At 36.7% G+C, this 23,268-nt stretch overlaps 1 protein-coding gene across 3 annotated transcripts in view; it reads right to left on the bottom strand.

Moving 5' to 3' along the window:
• GRID2 (glutamate ionotropic receptor delta type subunit 2) overlaps positions 1-23,268 on the bottom strand; it is a 698,274-nt gene that overhangs the window by 542,624 nt on the left and 132,382 nt on the right. For all 3 annotated transcript variants that reach the window (XR_005564017.1, XM_027731749.2, XM_039382594.1), the window contains exon 2: positions 11,537-11,692. Coding sequence is in view for 2 of the 3 variants with exons in the window: in XM_027731749.2 (XP_027587550.1) it covers positions 11,537-11,692 (156 nt within the window). In the remaining variant the exon portion in view is untranslated. The remainder of the gene's footprint in view (positions 1-11,536; positions 11,693-23,268) is intronic.

Genomic DNA, 23,268 nt, shown 5'->3' with positions numbered 1-23,268 from the left:
CATTTCCAGTTTGAAAGGATGGCTTTTCAAGGTGCATTCCTTACAGAATTGCAGAACATAAACTTTTTGATAGGCTAGAGCAAGGAATCATGCATTTCAAAGTCATCCCAACTGTAGCAGCAACTGACATCATATTATATAAGGAACAAAGTCCAAAATTGTTTTTTGAGGAATAGGTCGTGTCAGAGCTTAAGTATCAGCAGTTCCCAAAGGAGGCTCCTGATTCCATGTGCACTCCTCCAGTACCTGTTCTGGCTAGAAATAGAAGTTGATCCAGTACATTCACTATGGGAACCACCTAGAGCTTGCACAGGGAACATCTGCTGATTTACAGAAGTTTCTAACTTTCTCATAAAGTTAGATTGCACAGAGAGGAGAAATATAGGTGAACTGGCAGATGTGTTACATGCATAAACCTATTTTGGGACTTGACACACAAGCTCAATTTAGAAAATCCTGAGTTACAATCCTGGCATGGTCAAAAACACTTAATAGGTATATTCCAGTTTTAAAAGTGATTTGAGTTTTGAAACTAGTTGTGCTCAAATTCAAAGGAATCCTAGGATTAGTGAACTTGCTATAAACAAGCATCTTAATACATTGCCTTTCTTGCCAAGTTTATTGAAAGAAGGAGGAACAGAGGCTAGCCATAGCTGGCCCCGCTTTTTACATCCACAATTAATTTTTATATGTGAAAACCAATTCTTAAAGAATTTTGATGTTACGTAACAGATTGTAACACATCATAACACGTCAAATTGTCTTTATGGCACTTTGTCTGTGAAGAATTAGAACCTAACTCAAACAAGACTGACTGACCTAAAGGCTCAGTTGAGAGAAGGTTTAAGTAGTACTTTGCATGAAGTATGACTGCTTATTCTCCCTTCCGATAAAAAAACCCCTTCACAATAAATTTTAATGGTAGATTTCCAGACATGAATCCTAAGCAGAGAGAAAGAAACAGTGTTAGAGAAATTCTCCATAGTGTATTGCAATATAAACAGTAAAATTATTACTGCCTCCAAAGCTCTTCAAAAAAGAAATTTTGATTATTTTCAAATATTGAAAAAAAAAAATGCATGCCTTATGCTTAAAAACTTGTGACTTGAGCCATGCAATTACTGTGCATGGGGCTTCCCTGGATGTTGACCTTCTTTTAAAATGTTAATCCTCCAAATAATGAAATTCAATGAAAACATGTCCCAACTGCAGAATTCCTGGTAACTGTCAATATAATGCTGTTATATGCTATTGATGGATATAATTTAAGTATTAAGAAAGACGTCGTTGTTACTAGCAAAGACTACAAAGAAATTCTTGCTTCCTGTAACATAGAAAAATGTTTTTCTGAATAGTTTGATTTCTTTTTTCCTCTAGGATAAGATAGAACAGTACATATTTTAATGTCATGTAAACTAACACAGCAAGTAACATTACCTAAAAACATTTTCTTAAGTCTGTTTTCAGAGGTTTGTTTTACACTCAGTACTATTCCAAATCAAGGTAACTGTGACTAACCCAACTGAGTTAGGTACTACTTGCTCCTATGCTGCATATGTCTAGACTCTCTCCTGCTCTCATCACAGGAAGCAGTTTCTACTCTATGATGTGTGGAACTCAACAAGCCAAGTACACAGAAGAATATGATCTTGGCTCACCATTTGATACATCAGTGCCAAATTAAGATAAAGTGAAAAATACACTTAAGAGACAGAAAATATCAGAAAGGCGAGATAACCAAGCAAAAGTTATATTATTTCTTCATCCATACCAATTTACTCTCTTTTCCTTTCTACTATCAGAGAATTAGGATTAGTAAAGACCTCAGGGAGAAACTAAACTTTCATGTTTTAAGTAGAACTACTGAGCCTTTTTACAAGTGTCTTGAAAAGTCCATCTTTTTGCATCACCTCTCTCTTCAGATCGCACCCATTAAAGAGCACATTAGCTTTTACAACCCATGCAATTTTTTTTTTTTTTTTTAATTCCTTCTGGTAAGTCTGAATGGATTCCATCTTCTTGAAACATTCATCTTCTCTGTTCAGGAAACAAAGTTTTGGCACCCTTTTTCACTGTAATGGCATTTCAGAGTTGCATAAGTCTCTTCTCCTAAGGCAGCTGGTTTTTTGACCTATTAATGATCATATACTTTCAGCCTCTGTCATCCAACATTACAGCAAGCTGCACCTGGAATGGGGAGTTCCCACTTCCTTCCTGTGCCCTTAGCAAAGGCTGGCTATCACAGGGCTTGCCACTGAGCCATAGCTTGGTACTAAAGAGACATAACATTTTTGAAAATGAAAGCTTGCTGGCTTCCTTTCCTGCACCAGGTCACGAAGGGATAGGTTGAACATAAATTGTTTACCTGTAACACGAAACTGCAATTTCTAAGTACAGCTCTCTGGTACTCTGATGACCAAAGCCCTGTACATCATAACCCTCTTGTCATGAAGCACAGTGTCAGAAGCCAAACCTCTGTAGGCTGTTACTTATTTAGCTGTTATGTGGCCTGGCACTCTGGAAGATTCGTTGTGATTTCAAACTTTTTTTCCAGATATCACAGGGCACAGCCATGACCTGCAGCCACATTTTCTGCTTCCAGCAATAGCAGAGGAGCTACAGCCACCTGGCTCATTTGGACAACCAGAGGTGCAGAATGTGAAAAATGCTGCTACGATCTACAAGTTTCTGGAGAAAATATGCCCTTAAAGTAAACAAAACAATGAATACCAGCTGCCAAAGAAAATTAAGTCACTGATTTGGGACTGTTTAAGTATTTTCCTGCTCAGGAAAGTCTTTAAGCAGGTGCTTAATTTCCACATGAAGTTAAGCCCCACGTGTTAATGCTTTATACCCTTACATAAAGATCCCAAGCTCAAACTCCCTCCTGTGCGTCAACAGCACATGAACGGCTCTGCAAGGCTCCCGTGTCTATTCCAGGCTCAGAGTAAATGTTTTCTGATTACCATCAACACTACCTGTTTCATCTCCCCCTGCGAGCGCTACACTTATCGGCTGCATCCTTCAGAGTAGCTTGGCTCTCCTCAATCTCTTCCAGACTGCGCAATGAAGAATTTCAAAAGATTGGGTCTTAAGGATAAAAATAAGTTTCAGAAGAGCCAGTAATCACAGAAACTAAAGGCCCACCGAGAGTCAAAATGAATGAGCATTAAATCCCATAGCAGCCATCCTTTCAGAAAAATAACATGAAAGGTTATGATTTTCTGATATGATTAGTGTTTTAATAAAACTCTTCCTAGTTTCAAAATCTGTCCTTGTAACTGTGCTCTTTTACTCAGATAATTTTTCATAAATTGATATTTAGTCAAAATTACTTGGTAGTGCACAATATAAAGGGTCTAAGTAACAGGGAACCAGGCTAAAATATAATTAATTTTCCTATCTAAGAGAATGACCTTCATAATTCACTTCAGGCTTCACCTCCAGAGTTGTCATGGCTCATTTCCTCATTACCAAAATTAGATTTTAAAACACTACTGTCCTCCATAAAGTACACTTTGTCTCTGATTATACAGAGAGAGAAGAGAGAGAGAGAGAGAGAGAGAGAGAGAAGTACATTTAAAATTATTTGCAGCATATAAATACCCAATTGCCTCAAATACAGGTCAGAATACAATGCTCAAAGAGTTAAGAGATTATAACAAAACCAGCTTGTAAATGAAACAGAAGGGAATGAAGAAGTGCAAGGAAGGCTCAAAGGGGAGAATTAAATTAAGAAATTAATTAATTAAAATTAAAGTAATTAGCTATATTGACTTTTAGACAAGCACTGATACAGATAGATACATCAAATATGGATCTGTAAGCAGTTGGACCCATATTTGTACCTAAACTGTAAGGTGAAATAAAGACCTAGTGACTTTTGCATCATTGAGAGAAATTTAGTCAGGAGAAAAAAAGCAAAATCTTCAACTGACACTATTTTACAAGAGAACTTGGGGGACTCCACAGAGCAGAAAACAGCTGAATGCAGCAATTCATTGCTTGGTACTTGCCACAACCTGCTGCAAGCTTGCAGGCTGTGAGGCCTGTCTAGGAATATACATGTCTGGCTGGACGGTGATGATTGACTGCTGTAATGATTTTACTGGACATTGCTTCACAGAAAGATGAGAAGGAAATCCAGATAGGGTATCCATTACTTATTTAAGGAGACTACTTTGGGGCACTAACAGCCCAGGGTGCTAGTTAAATAATTGGCATCTAGGAAGATGAGGCATCCCTCATTTACTTTGTGTCAATGCTTCTGTTTGTTAAAATACCCCAAAAACCCTCAGGCACAGTGGCTTTAAACAATTAAATATACTACTGATATTATTTAATCACATCACAATTTGCATAGCTCTCTTAAAAGTAAACTGGTAGCAGTGTGTCAGGGTACGTTAACACAGCAGAGTGAAGCACCGTGTTTAATGTATGAAAACACACACTGGGCACTTACGAACTGCAAGGGGAAATATGTCTATTGCAAAATCAGAAATGATCCAATCTAAAGTGTAAGTATTGCAGAATATCAGCCTGTCTACTGTCATACAGTAACATGATAAAATTCACTCTGCACCTCACCATCAAAAGGTATTACACTTGTCCAGTTGTTTATTCATTTATTTGATTCACCTTTTTAAAAGAGGTTAGAGGTTAATAGCCTGCCTCAGAGTCACATGCTTAAGCAACAGACTGGGAAGGAAATTCTTTCAAGCTTATTAAAATTCCTGTCTGTCATTTGAAAGTGGAAGCTCTGATAAAAACTGTCAAAATCTGCCATAAAAATTGAGTCAAACTTTGGCAACTCACAATGGGAAATGGCACCAGTGTTAGGAAAATCACTCCTTCTGTTTTCAAGTCATGTGAAAGCAGAAGGGGAAAAAAGGACTGCAGAAAGGTAGTATGGTAGGTAATGTCAACTCTGAAACACCATAACCTTGGTTATGGTGACTCTAAGTAAACACCTTCAGCCCTGCCGTTCCATTTGAATGCTGCAATGCAGCCAGGTATAACAGTGGGATGCTACTGGGTTTCCTGGTCACCTGAAAAAAGTGGTTTCCATAGAAACACTAGTATTCTTTCCTTAAAACACAACAAAGGCACACAGTGTTCGTAAAATGTACATTCAGTGGATTTTAGGCACTCTGTGGGACACCATGAATAAAAGCAACTAAAAGATGGCAGGATCTTGCCCTAGTCTGCACTGTAGTTAGCCTCTTTCTTGCCCACTTAGGCTCAGTGATTTGGAAAACATACTTCAACTGCCCTAACGTCTTATATATTAACTTTTTTTAGATCTGTTATCTGCAAATACTACAGACTGTCAAGACTTGCACCTCTTTTCCTCAAACCGTGTTTCTCACATTGCTTAAGCTACCCTGGAGAAGGCCAATCTTGATGGACCGATTTGTTTATTTTTTTATTTTAATTTACGTGGATTTGAAGGAGCTTTTTGGAGATGAATATAAAGTTTGGGATTTTTTTATCTTCAAGTATCTGAAAGCCTAGTTCAGCTTACAGCTGCCAGAGTTTGCTTTCAAACTGGAAACAAAGATAATGGAAGTTGTCTTGAACTGAAGAAAACATTACTACAGCAAGAATTAGAGAACTAGAAAACACTGGAGCTCTAAATTCAAAGGCTGGAGAGCAATGGAAGTCTTGCAATTACTGTATCTGCTGTACCACTATGAGGTACAATAGACAATAAATCTGACCTCCTCTTACAGCTTGCAGCATGCTCTGGGTAGATTACTTCCAGGCAAAGGAAGGTCCCAATACCTTTCAAATTGTGGAAAATGTGTTAAATATGCATCCTGCTAATCTTAAACTAAGCCTCTATTACTTGTCCCTTTTCTAGTTCAATCAGCGCTCAATCCTCCCTTCTCCCTGATCTTCTCCCATGCAACGCGTCTTCCCAACTGTCATGATTTTATCACCAGTGTTGCAAGATCTTTTTTCTTAAGCTGTCAACACTTGGACTCCCATGGTGTATTTCTGCAAATTGGAGATCTGATTGATTTTGTGGGGTTAGCAAGACAATGAGAACAAAGCCTGTGTAAGAGTGCCAGGCTTCTCACCCTGCACTTTGAGAACAGGGCACAGTGCCACAACTGCTGGTACATTATGTGGATGCACAGAGGACAGGTAATTCAAAAAAATCTCCTACCATATTTTCTGAAGTACTCATCATACAAGCAATTTGCAATTGCAAACATTTCCAGCAGTTTCTGATTTTACGTTTGAGTTTTATATCATTATTGAAATGCTTCTCCTCCTCTTCTCCCTTAACTTTTTATGGTTCAAATCCTACTTGATTTTTTTTTCCCCCTCAGTATATCTTTTCACATTAAAATCCATTTTATTGGGACATAAGAAAGCAAATCGGGAATGAAATGGAAGGGCAGTGAAGAAGTGCAACCCGGTAAAGGTTTAATCTCAAACTGAACATGTACTGGTTAATAAACAGCACAAGGAAAGCTGAGAAATTTGAAGAAATAAGTGACACAAAGTGAAAGTAAGTTTAGCAGTCCATGAAATCTGTGGATTTAAACAGGTTTCTACAGTGATCAGAGAAATGGGAAAGGACAATCTTATTACATTCCTCTAGTCCCAAAGGCCAAGATGTATCCATCAGGTCGTAATTTCTGACCATAAAACTTTGCTTGAATAAAATCCTGCATGTGACCTTCATACATATTGCTGCCCTACAAACCTCTGCTACTCTACAGCTGAATCCCATTTAGTTATGACTCACTGCCTTATTTACTTCACTGATCACAATAAGCTTTCAAAAGCCATTACGAAGGCTCAAGTTGGTGTCTAACCTGAATGACAAAAAGGTTGGTTTAAAAAAAAAAAAAGAAAGAAAAATAAGCTTCACATATATGTGATTGCAATAGGAAAATGTGTCAAAAAAGTGGATTTCAAAAGGCATCAGTCAAACCTATTTGTCATGTATTATAGGTAGGTTATAGAAGAAAACATTGCATTACTATAGAGTAGTAAAAATGTCATATTGTCAAAAAAAAAAAAAAAGGAGGTAGGAGAAAAAAGTAAGATAAAAAAAAATATCAGCACTGAATGAAAAGAAAGTGTTTGCCATGAGGTTTAAAATATCGCCAGTGGATCTCCAAGAACAATATACATCTTTGGACATGGGTCCTGCCGAGCTCTGACTACCCTCCAGATGCTGTGGATGCCCCGAGCACTGTAAACTCCTGCAGAGTTTGATCTATAACTCCTGGTGTGAAAGTGGAAATAGCAACATGAGGGCTGTAGAAACTGTGCTGCCCAAGGAGGCAGATTCACACAAACCAAATTATTACCTCTGGTTCAAGTTACCAAAGCTGCCCCTTCCCTCCCCTTGCCACAAAAATGCACAGGCTATTGCATATTTTATACTAGCCATTCAGCAAATGTGTGATCATATTATTAATGATAAATTAAGAATTGGAGGAAATGGCAGGCTTTGAACCAAAAAATTTAATCTTTAATTATTAGCGTATTGAAGTAAGCGCAAGAATAATAAAAGCAAGAGGAAGATGAGAGAACAGGATGATTGTCTGACAAACAAGAAAAACAGTGTTATATTTATTTCAATCAAATTTCCCAGTGAAAGGAAAAACAGTCCATTAGAAAAAAATATAGAAACAAGACTCTTACAAAAAATAATTTCAGTTTAAGTATATTTAGAACTCAAAACCTTTGGAAGGCCAATCCTACTCCTATTTAAATACTGCTGTAAATTGAAATCTCACAGGAAAAGAAGTAAAGTTTATACTAATATGTATTATTGCCAATAGTATGGATCTGGCACCATAATTCCTTGTTTCATAGTGCCAAATTACTGACTTGCTATCATGCAAAAACTGACTATCCCTACTTCCTTCAATAACTATACAGAGAAAACTTAAATTCCTGCTTTCCCTTTGTGGTACCCAACACAGGCACAGTATAAAAAGGCCAGCCACGATATTCTTCCTCTATCAGCAAGCACACAAATATTTTGAGACATTCATAGAAGAGTACTTTGAACATTATGAAGTGTTTTGTACTGAAGAAAGAAAGGTAGAGAGGGAAGAACATGCCGTGTTGGACATTTCCACAGGTGTGTGTTACTGTGACATCTCAGAGCTGGGCTGCAGCTTCCACGAGGTGCACCACCTACATGCTTCAGCCACCCTTCTCAGCCACTCTCTTCTTCTGCAAACGCTCCCCCTGTGGGTGTCAGGCTGGAGCTATGCACATCTGGCAATACACTTCACTGGTCTTCACTCTGACCTACCAACTGGGCTTATCCTGGACTTCCCTCCATGGGTTCCCACGCTACTCCATGATGTTGACATGGAAGCATGAATCACACAATAAAACATCTGCATCACACCCACTGTTGGCCCTTTCTGGCAGAACATGTACCAAAGGGAAGAACAGTTGCCCTAACTTAAAGAATTTTGCCTCTTATTTCTGTGCACTAAAACATGCCTATAAATTGCCCCTGAGGGCACTTTCAGTGATATTATGGGGCATGTCATTCACAGGTCTTCAGGGTAAAACCACTCAGCTTTGTTATAGTATCATCGCTCCAATCAGAACTGTTAATGAGATGCCCTAAGGTACAAATGGAAGACATTTAAGGGCACCACAATAATTTATAAAAACAGATTCAGAGGGAAGAACACAGTACCACACAGCAACTGATCCTCTTGTATTATTTATCTTTACATCCCAAAATCATTATGAAGTGTCTGAGTGTTTATGTTTAAATTGTTTGGGAGTTACTTGCTAATTTTGCTAACTTAATGAAATAAAAGAAATAGTGCATGCTATCCATTAGTGGACCACTATGAAAAAATAACTTTTTAAGTATTTCCTCCGTGTCTTGTTTTGTGAGGTTTTTGCTCATGTCTTGTTTTTTGAAATTCACAGTCCTAGGCAATTTTTTTAACCTTCTCTATTGACTAAAACAGGTAGGTTTAAACAAATTTAGACCCATTTAAAGTTATTGCTATAGGTTTAATGCTTTAAATTAGCATTTTACCAAGCATTAAAAGATGTTTTCTCACAGGTTCTTCTGTAGTTTAGATGATATGAAAAAAGTCAAAACATTAAAAAAAAACCCAGATATTGTGAACTAAAAGCAAAACGTCAAGTAGTTTATATAAAATAATTAAAACAAATAGTAGAATATAATAATAAATAAATAGTATAATTTTGTGAACATTAGGCTCTGCTTGATAGGAAAGTACCTCAGACTCAACATTTTTATGATTCCAAAGAAGGGCTCATGCTTGCATGAAAAAGGCAAGTTGGGAGATACTGAATGTCATGCACATTTAAAAACATGAGATTTAGCCTTGTTCTGGTATTTCTTTTAGAAACAGAAGACAAAAATGGCCTGAGTGTTTAAACGAACTTTTTCTCTGGAGCTTAGTACAGTGCATTTTTGCTAAGTGTTTGTCCCAGCTATAAACAATGTAATATGTGACAAAAGTTAGAGTGGTACCCTTTCCTGCTACTAACACTTGTAAGAAATGCAATTGAGAGCAAGAGACAAGTGATATAAAGATAGAGAGCAAAGAAGAAAGGTAGGAAACTGGTGCAAAGTAATTGTAACATTATACTGCAGCTTATGCCTTTGTTCAGTTAAATCAAAAGAAAATAGGTTAACTGCGGTAAAGTAATTCAAAAAGCAAAATTTCACAGATACACACATGCAAAAGACAGAACCTTTGTTTTTCACTCAAATTATTCCAAACAAAACACAGGGCACTTACAAGATAGTGAATATGATGCTTGCTAGGCGTGTAGCTGTATTTGACCATGTATTTACAAAAACCAGTTTTTAATGGAAAGTAATTTCTTGAATTCTTCAATATCATAACAGACCTTTCACCCCCACACAGATGATAATGAAATTTATGTCAAACCTACTCCATTCACATTTCAAATGTTGACCATACCAAGATATTTTCAACAATGACAAATATAACTTTTGCACAAAATAAGTAATTGAATATTGAAGTATCAGGCTATGAAGTCCTTTGGAATGTTCTACTTTACTGGACACTCCTACTTTCTTTAAGTTAGAAGTAAAAAAGATGCTAAAAACACCATTTTGTGGAATAATCTGCAACTAGTCTACCACAATGATAAAGGAAATTAATTGCTAAGTTTCAGTGTTAATCAATGCTAAGCACATGGCATCAGATGCCATTATCTCTCCTGGATGAATTGAAAAAAAAAAACAAAACAAAAAAACCCACAAAACCCAACAAACCTTAAATAGCAACAGTGCAGAAAGTATCTTTAAAAAGTTTAGTTCACTTTTCCCCTCTGAATTCTAAAAGTATCAGATAGTTTCAATTTTCATATTAGCCTTTTCAGACTGAAAGAGACTGAATTGATTCTAAGTGGAATACTTCCAAAATTACGTTTTTTTCGGCATCAGCCTCATCAAGCACAGACTGCAACCGTTCCCATTAGACAGGTCTATCCACTTGTACAGTTTAACAGAACAAAATAATTACTGAATTCTCAAAAATTAAGAAAGTCATTGATAAAAAACACTGTCATATAAGCATTATAACCCTTCTCATTAGCATTGTCTTGTCAACAGTCTTTTGAAGTCAAACTGGTATCAATCTCTGATTTCACAAATAGTGGAGTAACTATATGCATATTTTCCTTAAATCTCAAGTGTCAATATAGAGCCAATAAGGACATGGAAAATCACCAAAATTTTGTTTTGTTGTTAAGAAAAGTCTAATAATATACCTACATTAAGCATCTTTTGCATCTCAGACAGAAGTTAGTATGTTGGAACAGCAAAGAAATAACAAATGTTTACAAACCAAATTTGAACCCATACTTCTAAAGACTTCTCACAGCTGTCTTTCCAGACAACTGCTTGGTCACACCAGTGATTTACTAATCCAGTTCAGAGGGATTTCAAATATTCTGTTATCATCCTACATCCTATCATCACAGGAGCCCAAAGCAACATTGTCACCCCTTGTCCAATAATTGGGGAATGACAAAGGACAGACTGAGTACAAAATCATATAAGACACAGGCAACTTTCTGAGTGATCAGATTATCTCTAATCCCTCCTTTAAAATTGGTAACTTTTTCAGGTGTGTGGGCTGAAAAGGTTATCCACACAACGACTTTTGTTTTCCAAATAAGTGCCATTAACTGCATGACATTAAACCAAAAAGTAGTAGGAAGAAGTCATTGGCTTGACAATAACTACTAAGAGGCCTGCAAGAAGGGAAAGATGTAGGCAAAAAGACTTCTTTCCCACATTCCAACAGCCTATACTTACGAAACGGATAAATGACTTTATAGCTTTAAGTCACTAGACCTACACAGACCAAAGCAGCTAAATCCAAAATTAAATGCAATATTTTATATTTCATAGAAAAATAAGCCAACAACAATTACAAATTCTCACAAAACTAGGAAGCTATCAGGGTAGTATTTTGCAAGTCACTGCAGAAACAACAACAGGAAATCTCTTTAGTTGTCCTACCTTCTTGAACCGCCTGAAAAGGATTGTTGCCATCCACAAACGTCACTGAACATGTGATTTTCTCTGTTTGTAAGATTTCATCATTCTGGTTGAGATCAGCAACTGCCATTCGAAACACTTCCTCATCTTTTTTGGCAGATTCATCAAAAATTGCCCCTGTGAGGGAAAAAAAAAAAAAGACCAAAATCACATTGCACCTTTCACCTGCAGTATCCCAATGGATTAATCATAAGCACTTAAGATATTTTATGCTACAACATGATCCCTTCACTCACTCCTGAAGAGCAGTTATCTCAACACAAAGCCCAGAAGCTACTTCACAATATACAGAATTTCTTCATTTTGACATACTTTAAAACATAAATTGAAGGGAAACATTTATATCATGCAAGACTAAGCCTAAAATGGTAGCAGCACTGGGAAAATGATGTAGAATTGACACCCATGATCAACAGACAGGTCAGCCATCAATGTAAACTATTGGATTTGTAAAACAACTTTGAGTCAACTCAAAGTCAGTAAGTTAAGTTTAAATGGTTAATTAAAATAAGTTCCGCCTTTATAAATCTGACAGAAAGTGACTGTTCTGCCTATTTCTCCACAGCATTTAAGCAGAACATTGTAAACATGGAACAATTGAGAGTGCCCAACCCTCAGACAACCAATTCTTCAGGTGTCTTGAAAAGAACTCCAAGACTTATCCAGAGATTTTTGCTCTTTTTAAATCTTTCTTTAAACTATAGTGTCACTTTTAGCATTATTAGTTGCCTATTATTTTACATTTGCTTCTTGTATGAATTATTTATGTAGAGATGGCTCAAATTACACTCTTACAGTCTCATGAAGAATGCTAGATTGTTTAAAACCTTAAAATCAAGGCTATTAAATTTTCAAGCACCTCTAATGCTTTCATTTTCAGGTAGTAGATTAAAGACACAGAAGGGATGCTTCAAAAACAGACTTTTGAAAACTGTGATTTATTCTTGAGTGTCTGTTGTCAGTACAAAACTCAACTAAGGCAGTGTACGTGTTGAGGCAGACAAAGATAACAGAAAATGCTGATCACTGATGATTTCAGATAAACACCTGCAATCAGTGCTGAAAAGAACTACAAAAGATTCATTTACAGGAAATGGTTACTTTAAGACAAATAAACTTCATACACAGTGTTTACTGTGCTTTTCCCACTGACCTCTGACACTCATTTCCCTGCCAGCACCACTCATCCTTCATGAGCATCATCTCTTCCTACAATCTGACCGCTTTGACTCCAGCATTTTCCCTCCTGAAGCTGCTACCATCTGGAACAGCTGTTCTTTACCTCTCCACCTCATTCACCTGTCATCTCTGTGCAAATCTCAGCTGAAAACATTCATTTTTCTCTCATGTCCCCATTTCAATTTCCCTTGTTTTATTTAGCTCCATAAAGCAAAGCTGCACATGGCAGAGAATACGCTTGGTAATCAAGATGCTGCAAACTGTGTCTTCTCCACAAAGACGGCTATTTGTGTATCCATGTAGTAGTTAAGGGTACAAGAGACTTTATCCAATACATAACTTAAAACATGTTTCTAACCTCATGGAACTCAAATCAAACCCACACATTTTGGAGTTACACCTATACTGATGATAGTGACCTAGACCAGCAAACATTTGAAGGAACAAATTTACGTGGCTACTAAGCACAAAGGGTAAAATTAAGAAAAAAAAATTGGAAAATAATTAGAGTAATTAGTCTATCTCTGTAGACTAATTCTGTAACAAATGCTATACTGTAAAGAAATGAACATGCACAGATTTCATGCACATGCACAGGGCAGCTGTCGACCGTGTTGCAGAACAGCATGGCAAAACAAAGACTTTCCAGACAACACTGCAGAGAACAGCTTCTTATTCCACAGATGGGAAGTGTCATCTTAAGCATGGCTTTGTCCCCAAAATAATTCAGGTCATTTATTGAGTAGAGGATATAGAAAAGTCTCAGGTATCTAGTTTTCTTTTCCATATGTCATCACAAAAATCCCCTTCTACCCCATAGCCCTTCCACTGGCCAGCAGATGGCAGCTCCCAAAATGATGTCGGACTGGGGAATGCATTAAGTTTCTCAACAGATGAACCTTCTTGAGAATCTTTCTGTTTCTTTCACACACAGATATTCCTAATAAATACCTATGTTTTTTTCTCCCATTTCTCAGCCTGAAACAAATCCTATCTCTAACAGCATCTGAATGTATAAGGAACTGGATTAGATGAAACTCCATGCTGTCTTCACACTCTCTCTCACTTTAGTACAATTTCTCCACTTTTGCTCTGATCACTGCTTATTTCATTTACGGCTCCATGTTTCAGATGCCAATTTCAAAATATCTTCTATTACCAATACTGTATCTGACATTTCAAAGAAAATACCTTACACAAACACTGTTACACATGCTCTAGTGTAGGAGTATCTGCATAGGTAAAACAAATAAATATATAGGTGAATTGCAAAAAAAAAAAGTTCTAATCATAGGTCCTGCCTGAGTATCCTAGCAGGAATTAGATTGTCTTCTGTCAGAAACTCAGGCTTTATTCATTAGAGTATCTAATTTGGCTACACAAAAAGCCTTTTAAGATATAATAAAGATTACACTGTTCCTTTCAGGAGATGGCAGTGCATAGCAACACATGCATTACACTTCAAACAGTGATAGGATAAATTCTTTACATAATTGATTCTCAAATTTTAATTTCAGTTGTTAAATAAAATTGGAAAACCAAAACCAAAAGAAAACCAGGGCAAAAAACCTCCCTGATTGATTTTCAAATTTTCCCTTTTTTCATATATAAAATTTTATGTCCCTCTTTCAGCCGCATTCCATGTCTCTAAATTACAGGGCTCGGAGGAAGGGACATTATTTTTGGTTTTTTTTCCTAAAAGAAAAACCATTTCAATGAAAAGCTGAAAAGCATTGTTTGGATTGTGCTAACACTGCCAGAATATTTTCCTTTCATTGTGGTCTCAGGAACTATCCTCTGATTGACGGGAGTGATCTTTCTAATCTGAAATAGGCATATCAACATTTTTACATCTAGCTCAATACACAGCCTTTAACTAAAGCTTAACTTTAACACTATGTATGAGGTATGATTTTCTCTTGTTGTTGAGGCCTGAAATCACACTGAAGTTTTTATGTGTATTCTTTTAAATACAGTCATTTAACCAAGTCAAACAACCCCAAATAAAGGGTATCAGACTCAAACATTATTTCCACAGTGAGACCTATATGCTTTCTCATATCTTCATGTAGAGCTGCAAACTTATTTGGAGTACTCGCCTAAAAGGAACCCTTCTGGCTATAAGAAAAATTGTTTCAGAAAGTAATAAACGGCTGAGGAGAAAAAGCAAATTATTCCTACATGTACTGTAAGACACTCGCTGTCTAGAAAAACGATGCAACACTATTTAGAAAGGAAGAAATTTTTCAAAATTATACAAAAGTAGATGTTGTTCATTTCGCTTCCACCCCCACTGCTCACCTCAGCTGGAACTGGCCTCACACTAAACATGTCATTTCTAACTATAATCAAGGAGGATTCCTATGATTGCATCAGGAGCCGACACGCTGACACAGCAACTACTCTGCAACAGTTTCCCCCTCCTGTTTTATTAGCATGTCATTACTTTCAGTTTTATTTCAGAATCTGGATGAGGACAGCACAAACGTAATTCTCTACTGGCTTTTTAAAAAACCCTCAGCACATCAATAACGTCCTGTGGCTTAGCAGAGAATTCTTTGCATTTAGCTATCTCATTTGCACTCAGCCATGTTATCAGAAATCTGTCGATTTAAGTTAAAATAGGCCAAATCAGACAAATGTTCAATAAGTTCAAATACTAATAACATCATTGAAAAGGCTTTTCAAAGATCCCTTGGTCTACTGACCCATACACACAAAAAATAGAATCCAAATTAGATGTCAGTTATTTCTAGAGTGATTTCCACAGTCTAGTGGAATCAGCCCAGAAAATGTAAAAATGGGAGAGAAATGCGTCATGACTGCAAGGATGAAGCGAGAAAAGATTTAAACTAATGTTCATCTTTCTATTGACTAAGAAAGGACAAAGTTCACTGCTTCCAGTGTTCTCAAGTATTATAATTTTATTACCTATGAAAGTATGACATTTCTGGACCTCAGTGCCCCATATTAGTCTCAGAAAATTAAGTACCTCATTTCAAAGGGGAGGAAGAGTACATGGATTAAATGCCATTGTGAATTGAGGTCACAGTTCAGTTTCAGCACGTGTTTGATTTTCACTTTCTAACATTGCACACACATACCTCACCAATAAAAGCCATATGCACTTTACCCAGTTATTTCCTAGTTCACAAGACCAGGAATTTTTTGAGAGAAAAGGAAGAAATTGGGGAAGTGTATATGTAGGAACTTTTTGAGGCACTATCTCATATTCTCAGCAGCTGCTGATACTATGAAAATTCTTTGTCCCACTGATATTGCCAACCTGTTCCAGTGACTGAATACAATTCCACTGTATTTTCCCAACTGCAGCTACTGAATTATTATTCTGAATGAGAAGCCTTACACAGCAGCTGGGAGAAGGGTGGCCATGCTGTTAATGCTCAGAATTGGAAGCTGAGAGTTTTGACTTCTCATGGCAAATCTCATCTGAGATGTCCTTCAGATCCATGAGCAGATTGCCACAGGTATAGCTCCCCTGTATGAAATAATGTTAGGAGACTAATTTCTGGGTGCCTAAATCACTAAGATTGGTATCTGAGATCCTCAGATACATTGTAGAGTAAAATCTCATGTTATTTCCAGGTCATGTGAGTGTCTGCTTGGGGAAATTTGTATAAAATCCATTCATTTTTAACTATAATGGCAAATGCCTAGCTCTACCACATACTATGATATCTGATTTAATGAATATATGCGTATATAACAGGGACTTGACGTGTTTGAGAGAGAGGTTGCCCTAATATAGGAATTTAGTAAGTCACACATAGGTCACATGACCTTCCCTTGCTCATGCAGTTCCCATTACCATGGTATTCACTATGCACTAAAACAGTTGGACCTTAAATTTCATTGTGACACATTTAGAGCTGCTGTTAAGTTTCTCTGTTGACTGATAGGCAGTTGAGTACGTACAGTCACATCTTCATTTTGTCAACAAAAGGAAAACCGCATGCTTTGCCTTTCTCTTTTAAGTTGACTAAGTTTTAGAAACCCTTTAGAAACAACACAGTAAGCTTAATTTTGTCACTGCAGTACAAAGAGAGTTGAAATCCTCCACCTCCTCTGTATCAGGAAGGAGTCCCCAGCAGATGTGTCCTCAGCCACCTTGCACGTCACACTGCAGATGCCAAGCACGGCGCAGGGCTTGGCCGCTGAGCCCCCCAGCCCTCGGGGACCACGGCTGGCTCACCCGGGGCCAGCGTGGGGCTTTAGCTCAGGGCAGAGCCAATCCTTTGCATCTGAAATCGTCAGCCTCATGTGTTTGCTCCCCAGAGGCTCTCTACCCTGCACCACAGGGATCTTGGCATCTGAGTGCATCTAGGTCAAGCTGAAATTTTTGAAAACACTACTTGTTTGTTCATTTTAATTTTGCAAGACTTTCACAGCTCCCATGATGATGGTGAAAGAGACAGCAGGGTAGGCTGAGGAGCACCTGCACTAGCTCCTACTGCAGAGGACATGATGTCCCCCTGCACACCAAACTGTAAAGGTTAGATTTCTCTTTCTACTTTATATATCTCTTCTATAAGCACACTAAAGACACTGAGCAATACATTAGCACATATCTTCTGCCATTTATCATCAGATACATAAAGCTTCACAGAAGGTATTTGCCAACACTAAATCTACATACACATATGGAAGTTCTACTTATGAATTTAAGCAGTACAGATGAGACCAGAAAACCTTCACTACAGTTTCTGGATTACCACTGATGCGAGATTACTCAAGTAAAAGACGTGTCAGGCCTATTGACATTTTTTTAATGGACTTTTGTCCATTAAAAGCAGACTTCTGTCTGCTTCTGATAGAGAAGGGTGGATGTTTTTCCAGACCATGAGCAATGTCAGTTTCCCTGAGATCAATGACCATACATCACATATGACTGCATACAGGTTGCTGCTATCTCCAAAACACATTCTTTAAACAATCACTTTCCATGTAGTAATAAAAAAGCAAAATTATTAAATACAAGGCAGAAAAACCCCAAGCACCCCAAAACAAACCTCTCTGTATTATTTTCTAGGGAAGCCACCCTCCCTGCGAATCTTGCAGTCTAGTTTTGCAATCTGGTGGATATATACAAACTATTCATTACTGGTATTTAATGAATTAGAGAAGATATACTTTTTTATTGGATGCAACAATTAAATCAGAGGTTAAAGAGCTGAATTGGAGAATCAAAGAGTTTTCCCTATTCACACCCAATTTTAGCAAATGCTTTGAATGTACAAACCTAACTTTAGGCCTATCTTGAAATGAGACTCTTTGCTGACCTTAATAGAGTGCTGCCAACTTTGTATGGCACCACTTACTCAACCACAGCAGAAGACATCTCCACTCAGTTTGGGAGCTACATCATAAAAGTACACAGTCCCTTTCTGTTCCTTTTGTAAGTACTTAACCCCATTCTCAATGCAGCTAAACAACTGGAATGCCATGTAAATGATACAGCAACTCCTTCCCTTTGTTGCTTTTCACTTTCTAACTTTAAACATTTGAAAAAAAAAAAAGCTGTGAGTGAGGAATTTTATGGTGTTTCAATCTGGCAGTTGCTAGAGGCAAAGTCTGTTTAAAATACAGAGAAAGTCAGAAAAGTGCAGTTATCATCGAAACACAAAAAAGAGTCTCCATTCTTCTGCTGAAGCATGGTTGTTTTTTAGTGTCCCAATCTCACAGTAAAACAACCAATACAGTTCTGCTTGGTTTTGAAAACTGATATTTGTTTTAAATTTTTTGACTTGAGGGGGGTATCCCACTGTATTGCACATTTGTTTTTTTTTTTCTCTCTAGAGTATACCAAGTTTTGGAAGTATTGAGATGGCTTAACAGGTTGACTAAGTAAATAAAGACTGCTCTTTAGTCTTCCAAATAGATTTACATACAATGAGAGCCAATGTTTCAGGTAAAGTATGTCAAACCTATTAATTATAAAGCAACACAGAATTTCTAGGAAAGCTGAAACACACAAGCCTGAAGGTATAGAATCAATTGCCTTTGTGCTGCCTTACTTTAATTTTAATATTATTAGAGACAGTCTGGGGTCAGTTCATGTGGACACAATAAGTTCTGAAGTTCTGTAGAGCTCAGGAAATGTTGAAAATTACTGTTCTGACAGTTTGTAGTATAAGTACAGTTTGCATATTGGATTTTTTTTTCCTCCTTGTATTTCTATTGCAACATTGTGGATATACATAAGTGTCTGGGAATTCTGTTCACACTTGGAAAGAATAGGCTAAGATCTTATCCCCCTTATTTACACTCGCTGTTAGGCCCATATGCACAAGCACAAACTCTTTCCAATCACCACTGAATTATTTTAAGTTCATCCTGACAAATATTTCTATTGTTTTCCAGTTCTAAACCATCATTTTTGCACTTATACTTAATACAGCAAATGGTACAATTTGTCAAAATCGTCTGCTGAGTCTTGTTAATCTAATTTAAATAACACCTGTCATTTGCCAATCCCTTTTTGTGATGTGTTATTGTTGGCTAGAAAGTAGAAGGAAGAGGAGGACAGGGAGAGGAAGGCAAAACATTGATGTCCTACCAGGACATGCATTTCATAGAATCACAGAATATCCTGAGTTGGAAGAGACTCACAAGAATCATTTAAGTTCAACTTCTGGCCCTGCACAGGACAGCCCCATGATTCACACCATGTGCCATTTATTCAGGTGCACTTTTTTCTATGCAACATATAATTAAAGGCATCTAAAAAGTCAATTCTAGAAAATCTCCTAGTAAATAATAAAGTCCCTTCTCAATTGCTCTACATTCTCATTTACTTAAGTGATTCTTAAGCAGAAAAGTAAAAACTCCTATATCAAAGGAATAACAATTGACATACATCTTGCTTTTCTTTTTTAGAGTCAACTAATTGAATGCACAAATTACAGAGCCACAAAGAATTTGTTCCTGCAGATTGAAAAGTACTGCACAAGCACCTGTTGTCACACAGGAGACTGCTAACTACTGTGGTAAATGCAGCAGGGCACAATACTATCACATATAAGCAATACATTTTATATACAATGTACCTCTCACAGCATAAGAATTAAGATATCTTCTGTGCACTGCTCCACTATAAACTTGATGTGGTGATTAACTACAGTGATAATATCGTCACGTTCATTATGCAACAAATGAGCTGATAACAATGAGGAGCTTTTCATGATTTCTATCATATCTATAACTATCAAGTTAGAGTCTAGCTGTGAAAAGCATCTGGTTTGCTAGATATTCTTGCCAAATTATTATCCCATACAGAAAAAGTTAATGTGATGATCATAAATTTGCTGAATAGTATCTGCATTCTTGAAAAAAAATTAAAAAAAAACAACCTTGTAATGTATTTTCAGAGCTTGCTTAAACGCTGGTTTAGAGCCAGAGCAAACACCAATTCTATACACTATTTCATCACTTTTATTAGCCCCTTCCTGTTAATGGAAGAACATGTCTACAAAGCAGTGTCAACCAGGATGACTGCATCCTATAAAATCTCCTATACTGTTAAGAATTTGTCATTGCCTATTGTCTTCCACTCTCATACTTGTTGCTCTGCCGTGTGCAAATCTGCTTTGTAATTTTTGAAAGACAAACTAATGCTTTAATTAATCAAAAGATGCAGACTGCTAGGTAGAGATGAAGGGAAGACTACTGCCAAACCATTTCTTTATGATGCAAAGCAGCTGCAGCACCTTACTCCTCTAGCAGTTGAACTTTGTGGAGAATGAGACTACCAATATGGTAGAGATGTTGTTAAAACACAAACATATGCCTACATACACACACACAGACGTGAAAGTGCAAAGATTACAGTGTGAGATTTTTCTGGAGGGCATTTTTCTGCTTTTTCCTTCTTATTTCACTTTGAAATTTCACAAGCCTTTTGCTGCAAATAGTTTTAATCACTTCATGCAGTACGGCAGCCTGGCTTACAACACTAAAAGAGAGGGGTTGACACTAAAGATTGCCATTGGGAGGGTATTAAAGAAATAAGAGGTTATTTCTTGAATACCACACAGTATATGAATTCAGCCTCCTATTCACTGCAAAAAAATAAGACAGAGATGCTGAGTCAGCATGCCATAGACTCACAGAACAGTTTGGGTTGGAAGGATCTTTAAAGGCCATAGGTAGGGACACCTTTCCGTAGATCAGGTTGCTCAAAGCCCTGTAAACCCAACCTTGAACATATCCAGTGATGGGGCATCCACAACATATCTGGGTATCGTTGAGAAAAACAGATAGATACCCACTAAACATATTGTTTTTAAAAATCTGATACAACGTGTTGTGATATGAATGCCAAGGTCAAGAATTAAATAAGAGGTAAGAAAACAGTGATGAGAAACTGCTATGTGTCTTACTGAAAATGCAAAGGTAGACTCTGAAATTAAACCTTTTCCTTAACAGCTTCTCTATTCTGCTGGAGGAGAGGCATTCAGCAAATTTACACACAAACACGGTATTTCAATGGAAATGGGAGAAACCTAACAAAATAGTCTCAGAGTCATGTAGCCCATTTTCTTGCCAAGGTAGGAAAGGATGGTCTTGTTGAATGCAATTTACATTCCAGTTGAAAATTAACGTATGAAACTTCTTCCACTCTTTTTTCACAGAGGATAACAAATCTGGAAGAAATCAGTTTCTGATTTCAACACAAAAACCATATAAAAAATTGCCCCAAGAAACAGCCACTTTCCAAAACTGGTACAAATGACCCAGTTTATACTAACATGTTTCTTATTTACTTCTAGGAACAGATTTTGCTGAACTAGTGTTGTTCCCCCTAATTATAAAATTTTTATTCTATCATTTTGGTAAAAGGACAACTTATGGTGCTCTGAAATTTTCTTCCCAAATATTCAGGACTATGGGTTCAAAATGCCTTCATGATCAAGGACGTAGAATACTTAAATTCCTTGTAATTTTTATTAGAAGATGGTGCCATATCATCTTTATAGTTCTTCAAGTTTGAGAACATAATTTCTACTTTCTCAATTCATAATTTACACATGTATAAAAACCAGAAAGAAAATATCTACGAGATAAGCTGATTTGAAGTTTTTATTTCAAAAATTTCACTCAATAAATTCCGGTAATGATGTTTCTATTTTGTAATGGGCAAAATAAGAAGTGGAGAATAAAAAATGCTTAATGTCATTCTATACGAGACACTAAAATATGACCAAAAAGTCCTGCTTTCAATTCCTTCAATTCTCTGCTGCAATTTAACTTCACCCTTTGTTTTAGTAACCCTAGAGTTCTTCAGTAATATAAAGCTCTTTGAAAATTATGGTGCTGTCATATGAAATGCCTCTGAATTTACATTTCCCAAAGCCTCACTGCAAGTCAATTAAATATAGTCGAGTTCTTCTCAAGAGTAGTTTCCAGGTTGCAATAAATGATTAAAAAAAAAAAAATTACAGACAAGACATGACAGAAGCTCTGTGAGAAATGAAGAACAACTGTTTCTTCCACTGGATTCCATAATGTCAACCTCCAGGTCTATAGTTGCTATAAACTTAAATCACCCCAAGATCACAAACATTTTTGAGAAACTAGCCCCGACCTTTGATTTTTTTTAATGAAACCTGGAGCTATATATTTGGTTTAAGTTATCACCTGTCAAGAGCAACTTATAAAAAGCCATATGCAAGTGAATAATTACATTCTCATTTTAGAGATTAAGCAATATTCAGCAGAGGTACAGTGACTTGTTCAGACACTCCAGAATTAGTTGCCGGTCGAAATTAAAAGAATCTAATAAAAAACTGATTATTCAAAGTAACTGTCTTTATTTCAATCACTTAACACATACAACTTGGAACACTGATATTAAAATAACAATAAGTGTGCTAGTATTATAGATCCCACTTATCTGAAAATTTCATCAAAAAAGAGGCTTGGTTTGTTTTTTTGGGGTTGGAGACTTTTAGAAGGGGAAGTTCTGAGTTTTGGGTTGATTTATTGTGATTTTTTAGCATTTTTTTCAAGTGAAGCAGCTGTAAACTGAAGGTGACAAAGACATGTTAAGTGTCTTCAAAATAATACTAATTTGAACAGACTTGATACCCAGTAACTTATGCAAAGACTTTCTTTTAAATTTTAAGATTAGGAAAATTTAGATTAGGAAAAAATGCAAGCTAGAAAGTGGAAAAAGATAAAATTAAACAGCAAAAAAACCCCCACCCAACCAAGAAAAAATATTGTGCCATTTACCATATTAAAATTTAAACATGCAATGTAGAGACTGGAATGTGAATTAAAAAAATTCCAGAAGTGATATTTGTGGAGGGATAAAAATTTTTCTTATTACTGCATCATCTCTACTGAACAATTTCAGTATGTGAGGAGCCACCCAAAGTGAAAGAGAAGCATTTTGTCAGCAGTCAGTTCCAACCAGTAGATCATTTTCAGAAAATTTTCCCATTAGTTTACAAAAGTGATAAAGAGAGAAAAAGCAAAACTCCCGCTACAAT

Source organism: Pipra filicauda, unplaced genomic scaffold (genome assembly GCF_003945595.2).
Source record: "Pipra filicauda isolate LSUMZ 115617 unplaced genomic scaffold, ASM394559v2 scaffold111_size4109106_pilon, whole genome shotgun sequence".
NCBI classification, from domain to species: domain Eukaryota; kingdom Metazoa; phylum Chordata; class Aves; order Passeriformes; family Pipridae; genus Pipra; species Pipra filicauda.
Note: the sequence above shows the minus strand (reverse complement) of the source record. Positions and strands in the feature narration are given on the sequence as shown.